General features: G+C 33.7%; 1 protein-coding gene across 1 annotated transcript; it reads right to left on the reverse strand.

Annotated features, from left to right (window-relative positions):
* Positions 1–3,702: 3,702 nt before the first annotated feature.
* On the reverse strand, positions 3,703–9,421 carry LOC122607962 (protein IMPAIRED IN BABA-INDUCED STERILITY 1-like). Its single transcript, XM_043781045.1, has 9 exons — positions 8,771–9,421; positions 7,590–7,874; positions 7,174–7,497; positions 6,685–6,912; positions 6,261–6,358; positions 5,605–5,695; positions 5,046–5,519; positions 4,816–4,948; positions 3,703–4,215 (listed from the first exon to the last, which is right to left on the reverse strand). Exons 1-9 carry the CDS (start codon positions 9,152–9,154, stop codon positions 4,199–4,201), a joined length of 2,034 nt encoding a protein of 677 aa, XP_043636980.1. The 5' UTR covers positions 9,155–9,421; the 3' UTR covers positions 3,703–4,198.
* Positions 9,422–9,854: the final 433 nt, after the last annotated feature.

Genomic DNA, 9,854 nt, shown 5'->3' on the forward strand with positions numbered 1-9,854 from the left:
TCGGCCGAAACTCAAACCCACATTGGTTTTGATTTTCGGTTTACATAGCTAGGAAAAAGGGTTTTCAGGTTAGCTAGGTTTTCGGGTTTAAACAAAGGGTTGTTCATGATCAAGTACTAGCATACATACGTTCCACCGTTGAGTGTGCAATCGTAGAGAGGTTAAGTTAAACCTTGTTCTTGTCTTCAATATCTCCATAATAAGGTACAAATTCTATTCCTTGGTTAATTAGTTAAACTACATAGATCTTGTCTTCCGTTGCGTGCTTTGTGATTTGTTGTGATAATTAGTTATAAAACCCAACAAAGTTATATGTAGGGAGCGGTTGGTGCACTTGATGGAACCTTAATACATGCTATTGTTCCTATTGAAAAACAACATTTGTATAGAGGGAGAGGAAAGGGCGAGTGTTATCAAAATGTTTTGGCAATATGTGATTTCAACATGGTATTTACTTTTCTCGTAGCCGGTTGGGAAGGAGTGGCACACGATTCTAGAATATTGTCTGAATCTTTATCAAATTCTAATGCACCGTTTCCACTTCCTCCTCCAGGTATATAGTTATGATTTGAACTTTAGTTATTATATTAAATAAATTGAAGATTGATGGTCGTATTATTCTTTTTAGATAAATATTATCTATGTGATGCTGCCTATGCACACACTCGAGGATTTATGGCACCATATCGAAATGTGAGGTATTGGCTTGGAGATTTTCACCGGAGGCGTGCATTGACCGATAAAGAAAGATTCAACCATGCACATGCAAAACTTAGAAATGTTATTGAACATGCTTATGGTGTATTAAAAAAACGTTTTCCAATATTAAAGAACATTGCCCCCTTTTCGTTGGTTACACAACGAAATGTCACGATTGCATGTTTTGCGCTTCACAATTTTTTAAGGAAAGAGTGTTCAAGTGATGAGCTTTTTGATGAATATGATCGCCCAAATGTAAGCCTTCAAAATAGAGAAGAAGAAGATGGTGGTGAAGATGGAGAAGACGAGGTAGCACGACATGGAAGTTCAGCAGATCGTGAATTCATGAGTCAACTTCGAGATCAAATAGCCCAAGAATTAATGCAAAACAATGTACTTTGAGTGTATTTTGCTTCTTTTTTTGGTAGTTGTTATTTTGTGCTTTTATTGTATTTTTGATATAACTTGAATGTTAAATGACTTCTAGTATTCTATCTAGTTATTTAAGTTTGATAGTTATATATTTTCGGTTTATGCAGACACTAACCAGTTTATAAAACAAACAGTATTATATTTTCAGCTTACAGATCTTCAGACCACATCTTCAGTTGCAGACATGAAATCAGATGAAATCAGATTGCAAACAGTTTTTGTCTTCAAAAACAAACAGAACCTTAGACAATATCGTTTGACTATGTGATCGCGTATAAAAAACGTTTATAATCTCCTGAAAACAAATAACTTATCAAACCTGCTTTATTAACTCAGATATTTATAGTCTTATAGATTAGATAAATAAATTATTTAATGAATAGCCAATAAAAATAATACAACAAAAACATGTCGCAAGCAAAATTAGTATGTCTATTAAACGACTAGCTTATTGTTAAAAAAAAAAAAGAAAAAAAAACCCGACCAGCTAGGAGCTTAATTTCTTTAGCGAATGTCCTTTTGGAATTAGCCTATTAACGTTGTGAATCTAGCCACAACCACCGGTTAGCCTAACCGAAAAATCTCACACGCCACCACAACAGTTAACCACAACCACTACCGCGTCTAATCATATTACAACCATCATTAACAACAACAAATCCATCACTCCACCTCTCAGACTCACTGCCATTCTCAAATCCTCCATGAGGTCCTACCACCAACATCACCGTGCCATCAAATCAAGCCCTAAAAATATGAGCATCACTCTGCCAGTCTGCCATCATCATGAATCTTTGTTTTCTCTATATTGATTGTTGTTAATAGTGAAATGAATGATCATAGATCAATGATAGGTATAAAAATAGTGGAATAAAAATAAAGGGAGAGCAATCGGGTCATTATGCCAGAGATGGTCATGGTGGTCGTAGTTGTTCATTTACATCTTTTTCTTTACTAACTTGACATATACTTTTTGGCTATCTTGATTGATTATGTATAGATTTATAGTAATTTGATTTAACTAAGAGTTGGATGCAATACTCGAAGGCTTCATCCTTCCAAAAAAAAAATCTCAAGTTACTTTAAAAACATATCCTCAAATTTTTTTAAATGGATATTGAGTAATTTTGGGGAAGGAGTATGAGGTTAAAAGGCAAAATATATACTCTCATCCAATCCCACATGAGATGTCCACATGGGTTTAGGGTGATTGTTGACAAAAACTAACAACATTATTTTTATTGAGAAAATTTAGAAACTTGAATAGGTTCCTTATTATAAATTTAAGTAAAAAAGTTATTTATTTTTATAGATTTTTTCCTTATACGGAAGCGTCCAAAACAAACTCCTCTGACTCAATTTTTGTTTATTAGTTGCTTTTATTAATATATATTCAATTTTTATCTAAGTTTCGTAAAGCAGCATTATTTTTTCTTTCGTGATCAACAAAGAAGGTATGTGCTTGCACGACTCGTAACTTTTAACTCGAATTGAAAATCTTATTTTGACTCGTGACTCGAAACATGACTCGACTTGTAAGAGTTCGTATGTTTGTATATACTACATAATATTGTATAATTTATATATATGTGATGTGTTTATAAACAAAATATAAGTTAATTATCTTAATACATTACCAAAATATTACATATTCGATACTTTTAAGTCATACATTTACCGTTTATCTCCAAATACATACTAAAAGAAGTAATAATACATATATAACATACAGAATAATCTAACCATAAAGATGATATATGATATTTAACTATATTATCAAACTACAATAAGCATAAATTTGTGACTCGTAGTGACTCGTTTCAAATGCACGCCAAGAGTCAGGAGCAAAAAGAGTCACCCAACGAGTCGGCTCGTTTTCGGTCTAAATCGACTCTACTCGTAAGAGTCATTCATGACTCGTAAGAGTTTAACGACTATGTGTGCTCATATATGGCCCCGGTTTGTCAAATATAACTACTTTCGCCCCAATCTTTGTACTCTCACATCTTGCTAGAGCTACTTAAAAAAAAAATATAGCTACTTTTAAATATAGCTACTTCTAACCGTTTAAAAAAACAAAAAATAAAAACTGGATGCTTTGTAATTATTAAAGTCGTCAATCATCTATTCATCTAAATATGTTTCAATAATTGTTCAGATTATGTTCTATTTTCGTGTCACTTTGGATTATTACTAGGTTGTTAATCTGGTGAACTTGTTGATGCTTTTGAGTTTTATTAGTAATTAAATATGTTTCAAAATTTTGATTGCCGTACAACCATTGTGTATAGTTCAACAAATCATGCCTTCATACGACTGCGTTGTTTACACTTTTTTGCTTTGTAGATATCCAGAAAGAATTCAAATTTTTCACTAATCCGTAAAAAATGCTGGGTGAGGATTTAAGGGCACTCGCTATGATCCAAACGTGTTTCTTCTTCGACTCAAACTTGAGCATTTTTTGGACTCGACTCGACCCATTTCCCCTCAAAATTCATTGACTATTACGATATATGAATTACAAAATACATAAATAACATAACATATTATATATACATACAACAAACAAAAGACCAAAAACTGAAATATCATAACTCTCAAACCATCTATTTTGATGTCATTTGGTTCAATTCCATGGTTGATGGATTCCTTTTTCACCCCTTGTTACACAATACCTTTTTTCAACCATAAGTTAAATTAAATATATATAACCTATACATACTGTATTATGTTGAGCAAAAGATTGGTAGGGGACTAGGGATATATTGGTATAGATGTGATGTGAAGCTACATTAAATGCCAGCAAAAAATTAAAATAAAACATAACTCAAAAAAATTATTTCATGGCCACCAAGGGTCGGACCCGTTTAGCCACATACTCTCTTGATTACTTGCATTCATGAACTCCATTTAGCCATGCTAAACAACCCATAAAGTTTACTTGCCCACAAACAGGTAGCGTTTTTGGTTCCTTAGGCATCCTCTAAGGATTCAGGTTTTCGTGTCATTTGCAACTTCAACTAGTCCTTTTTCTTGAGTTATCGTGTCATGTAACATATCTGATACTCTAGCTGACTTTTTTTCCTGCACAAACAAGATTACAGTTAGATACGAAGTTCAATTTAAGATGTTCACCTAAACACAAGTTTAGTTGGTTGAATGAGATGACAATAAAGGGAGAGGAATCCTTATTCAGGCTACCCAGAAAAAGTCAAGCATTTGACAGTTATTTTGACTTTCATGTAGGAATAAGATGGCATGAGGATGGAAATATTCTTATCTAAAATATATCATTTTTTATCTGAAAACGACTTGTAATGCAATATATCGCTAAGCCACTAAAATATTATGTTAGAAACATGTTCTTTATTGCAACTGTTACTGTGGAATTGCTCGCTTTATAGGCGGCAAAATGGATGAGATGGGTAATTTTTCAAAACAGACGGCTTTTTGGTTCCAGTCAAAAACAGGATGAGTTGACCAAGAAATGTTGACTTTATCCCAACATTTCTTTGAACACGTTTGTGTTATGGCTAATTTGTGTATGTTACCAATTTGGGCCGTTGGTGATAATACATAATACGATAACCGGATCAATTCATTTATACGCAACTCTAACAATTACTAATCAAGCCAAGAGAATCAAAATTGGTAATAATGCATGCAACTATATGAGTTTTCTACCTCTTTGGAACCATGATCTTCTAACTGCTTGGCGTATCTGGCGCTCATGTCTCTCTAACAGTTCATCAATTCGGTTTGGTTGAGATAACAAGGGTCCTGAAAACTCGACCTTCTCTTCTTGATCTTGATACATCTGTCTCGACACAACATTCAAACACTTTAAAATTACATCCCACATATTAATGAAATGAAAATGTTGAATATTCAGAATTTACCCAATATGGGCTTACCATATTGATTTTTTTGACAAATCCATCAGACCCTGCATCATATGAATCGGGTCGATCTAACTGGAGCCAATTCTTAATAACAAGTCCGTTTGATCCCTTCCCATATGACTCACGACCTCTTGAATCACTACGGTCAACATTTTCATTACACTTGGATTCATAGTTTCTCAACTGTAAAGTGCCAGAAGGTTCAGAAATCAGGCTTCTTGAACTAGACCGGCTCTGTGATCTTATAGACAAAGAATCATCTAATCGCCTTCTCGCCCATGCAAAACCACTTGAACCGGGTACTTGTAACGGCCCAGAATATGGAATGTCTCCTTGAGATGCATGCTTTGTGTGTGAACCGTCATCCGTTGTGTTCAAAGACCGTTTACGTAGCTCAAAACCTAAGATTATCTCTTCTTTCTTTTGATCTAAACTATTTCCATTGACTTTACGCCGGGTTTGATTTTGACTTTTAACTAGTAAACTCTGTGAAAATGTTTATAGTTCATTAATAAGACTAGATGCACGACAAAAAAGAGAGTATAAGGATTGTGCAGGTATAGAGATAAACCTCTTCGGGAGCCAGTTTAGTCTGGCCATTTTGTTTTCTGGCTAATCTTCTTGAGACTTCGGGTCCACGGTGTCTTCCAACCGGCTTTTTACTAGAAATACAAAGAACCGTTTGTCAGTTAACCATTACTAGATTTAATATGAAATGGTTATTTTCTAATTTCAGTTTATGACATTATGTCACACACCCAACAAAATAACAAATTAGAATCAAGATTAGACTTGTGAAGAATCTATTTAGAGTCACGATATCTTGTACACGATGTGATCAGAACCCGAATTTATATGGCCATTTGACAAGTTCAAGACATATACCTAAATGTTGCGACTGAGCATGTCCTTGGGTTGGGTCATGGGTCAAAACAAGTATTTATCTAATACAGGCAGGTTTGCGTAAACTAGCCAATATCTTATCCTTCTGTTTTTTTCCTTCTTTTGATACATAGCTAATGTGCTAAATATGATTTCAACGACTACATTATCTAAATATAATCTAATCTGTTTTAATAAACTGATTTAAAAGGTTGAAAAGCTTTGCATACCACATCAGGGACTTCAACTATCTTTAACTTTAGAGAGCAACATCACCCATTTTCATGTACATGGATTAAAACTACCGCCTCTAAGTATGCCTGATTAGAAATGACAAAATGTTACCTTTTTGAGTCTTCACGATGTTTTGCATCGATCTCTTTGTTTGGAGGGTATTTTGGTAAACTTGATGGATCACAGGCATACGGCTTCGCCTTGAAATACTGTATTTGTATCAAGGAGAACTTTTGATCAGAATAGGTATTAGCACGCAGCAAGAATGTGCATATTGTTAAGATTTTTCTAGACTTTCTTTTTCAGTAAAATTTGACTTTCTAATGTCAAATCTGTATCTTCTAATTCTATGTTCTTACATTCTTCACACCAGTTCTAATTCTGTCTTCCACTAATTCTCGTAATATTAATGTATTCGTCGTAACTTTCAATGAAGGGTTACAAACAAACTCCTATAAGTTTTAAAAGTTGAAGCTACGTCATTTGACTTTCAAACTTAAAAAATTACAACTTGACAAAAAGTTTTCAATGGTACCTCAGATGCAAGGGCAGAAGAGGCAGTCCCACGCTTATATGGTTCCACTGATAACAATGTTTCAATAAGTTCCACGGCACATTTTGGCATGTCCTTAAAGGTCTCCCATAAACAACTTTCGTACCGATTTTGTGGTTTAAACAATGTAGCATGTGGAAGTTTTGACTTTTTCCAATAATCTTCCGGTGGTGATCCACAAAGCTTAAAGATTTTGTGCAATTGTTCCACCTGTCGAAAAGAATAAACTTAAAAATGTTTTCTACAAATACAATATAGACTTTGTTGAAAGTGAAACATAAAACTTTCTGAGCTCAAAAGTGTCATTCACACATTGATTTCATATAGCAATGATGATTTTAGATGATCAACATCTATATATGTTATCTTACTCTTAATATCATCCTTTTCATATTAAACTATATTGTGGCAGTTAGCTTTGAAGTTAAGAAGTAGTTAGTTTGACTTTTAAAAGTCAAATGAAGCTAGTACCTCAGTTCTTCCCTGAAGAATAGGTGTACCAAGAAGAAGCTCGGCAAATACACACCCAATGCTCCATAAATCCACAGAAGCTTCATAATCTGTTGAACCCAATAAAAGTTCAGGTGGCCGGTACCATAAAGTCACAACTCTGCTTGTCAACGGTTGTTTCTTTTCACCCAAAGGATTACAAAAATTTGCCAACCCAAAATCACCAATTTTCATAATTCCTTCATTATTTACCAAAAGATTCGCCCCTTTAATGTCTCGATGCATTACCCCACGGGAATGACAATGCTCAAGGCCAGATAGCAATTGCTTCATGAAACATTTAATCTGTTCGGCAATGCAGAAAAAAAAAAGAAAACATTTTACTTTACCAATTCCAAATTCTTTATAAGGTAATACGTGAGCCTGTGGCGCCGAACCTGAGATTCAGTGAATTTGATATCGGGGCAAGATAGAAGACCGGAAATATCATGTTCCATGTACTCAAAGACTAAATATATGCTGCAGGATAACCTGGAAGTTATGATACCGTCGAGTTTCATAACATTTGGATGGTCAAGACTACGGAGGATCACTATTTCTCTAGCCATAAAGCGAACGCTTTCAGGTTCAAAATTGTCAAAACGAACCTTCTTTAGGGCAACTATCCTGCCAGTTTCTAGCTCACGAGCACGGAAAACACTACTGTATGTACCTTGTCCAACCTATTCAACAACATTTAATATAAATATCACCAAAGAGCAACAGACAATGTTGTCCTTAATTACTCACATAGTCACAGATATCATATACAGTTATGAAAATTAAGGGTTGCTTACATAATACTGACAACTAATAATGTGCTTCTGCTATTTTAAACTTATACTTGCTAAATCTCTAATCATTTGGCAAAATTTTACAATGTATAAGAATATAAGATTAACTAGTAAAATGACAAAAATATGTTAGGTTGAGTAAGTAGTATACATGGTTTTATTGAAATGGAAAGAAAGTTCTATCAGGTGAGTTTAATATAAGGGATAAATAGGTCATTTCACATTAAAAAACTAATATTCCAAAGTCCAAACTCAACCAATACAATTCCTAAAAGGCTAAAAGTAATGATACACTTTAAACTTTCTACAAAAAGTCGTTACATAATAATGTGTTCAGTATAACTTTATTTGGCTTTTCTCTTCACCGTATTACTATGTTACATCATCATTCTGTAAAAAATGTTTTGTAAAGTGTTCTACTTTTTAGTAGCTTTATCATTTCTTATCAAATAATTTAAATTGTTTATAAAAATTGTAAAATTAACAACTATCATTCTAATTACGATTTTAAAGTCACAATAATCAGATAATCAGATTTTTCAAAAATGACAATCTTTAGAGATAGTTAAATCAAAATAGAATTACATATTCACAATTCATCAAACACCAAAAATAGTGAGACATAAAAACACATATATGTTTTAGTCTAAATGACATGAACCATCAACTAAGTTTTGGGATTTGGTTACATGATGGACAATTTGTAAAAACGCGTTAATTTGGATCAGATATTTGTGAAATTGAAAATTTAAAAATATGTTAGTGTGTGAAAAAAAAAAATGAACCTTTTCTAACTTCTCAAATGATTCAGCTCTAAGTGGAACCCAACCATGAATAGCTTGACCAGCAACAGCACTTAACCAAGCTGGCCAACCAGCAGCAACTTGTTCTGCCACAACATACTTTTGCATATTCCCCAGCCTAAAACTCACTGACTCACTACCACCACCATTTGTTGAACTCGCTCTCCCTGACTCACCCAACTCACTCCCATTCCCACTCAAACTCACCCCTGACTCACTCCTTTTATTCTTCTTCTTATTATTATTTTTAATTTCCACCACCACATCATTCCGGCCAGAACCAACCACCGCATTATCCCGGAAACATCCGGAATGATCAACCGCCGGCGTTACAGAAACTGCTTGTTTTGATGACATACAACCCATGATGAAAAAGAAGAAGAAAAAAAAGTTGGAAATTTGAGATTTTGAGACTGACCCAGATCAAGATTCAAGTCATACTAAAATGGGTCATTCTTGGTTTTTGGTTTAGAAAATGGGAAACTATATATTGATTGATTTTTGCCTTGTATATATATGTGTGTGTGTATGTGTGAACTGATTAAAGAGCATTAAATGTCAGAGACACATATTGCTGTTTTTTTTCTTAATTTTCATTTTTCTCTCACTAGAAATCAGAGCGAGGTTTGCGGAAGAGTGAGAAAATTGTGGGGTTTAACAGGTCTTATAACAATGGAAATCTTTTGCTAAATCAACGGGGAAAGTAAGTAAAGAATTATGTTTTTTGGTTTTTATTACAAAAGTTAGTATACATGTCTTTTAAAATGTACGGAGTATAACTTTTCAAGTTAAATGATATCTTAATCCATATATTAAAATTACTAAGGAAATGTTAATTGAGCCTCACTGGTACAAAAATTGTAAGTATTTTTTATATCATTTAATGCAATTTAACGAAAATAATAAGGTTTTGTTTAGCAAAACCGTAAATAAAAATCTTGATTCAAATATGATTATAACCGAGATCCTTCAACTTAGGGGAAGAGGTGTAGTGCCACTAAATTGGCAAAATTGGCAAGAAACTAACCAATGATAAGGTGACACTTGGACAAGCCAAAAACTAGCC

Source organism: Erigeron canadensis, chromosome 7 (assembly GCF_010389155.1).
Source record: "Erigeron canadensis isolate Cc75 chromosome 7, C_canadensis_v1, whole genome shotgun sequence".
In the NCBI taxonomy this organism is placed as follows: domain Eukaryota; kingdom Viridiplantae; phylum Streptophyta; class Magnoliopsida; order Asterales; family Asteraceae; genus Erigeron; species Erigeron canadensis.

Excerpts from the sequence above, each read along its gene's own strand:
- LOC122607962 (XM_043781045.1), bottom strand. The coding sequence starts at position 9,154 with ATGGGTTGTATGTCATCAAAACAAGCAGTTTCTGTAACGCCGGCGGTT. Across the intron at positions 6,913-7,173 it reads TTCTTCAGGGAAGAACTGAG|GTGGAACAATTGCACAAAAT; the intron begins GTACTAGCTTCA and ends TCTTTTCGACAG. Across the intron at positions 6,359-6,684 it reads CTTCTGCCCTTGCATCTGAG|TATTTCAAGGCGAAGCCGTA; the intron begins GTACCATTGAAA and ends ATACAAATACAG.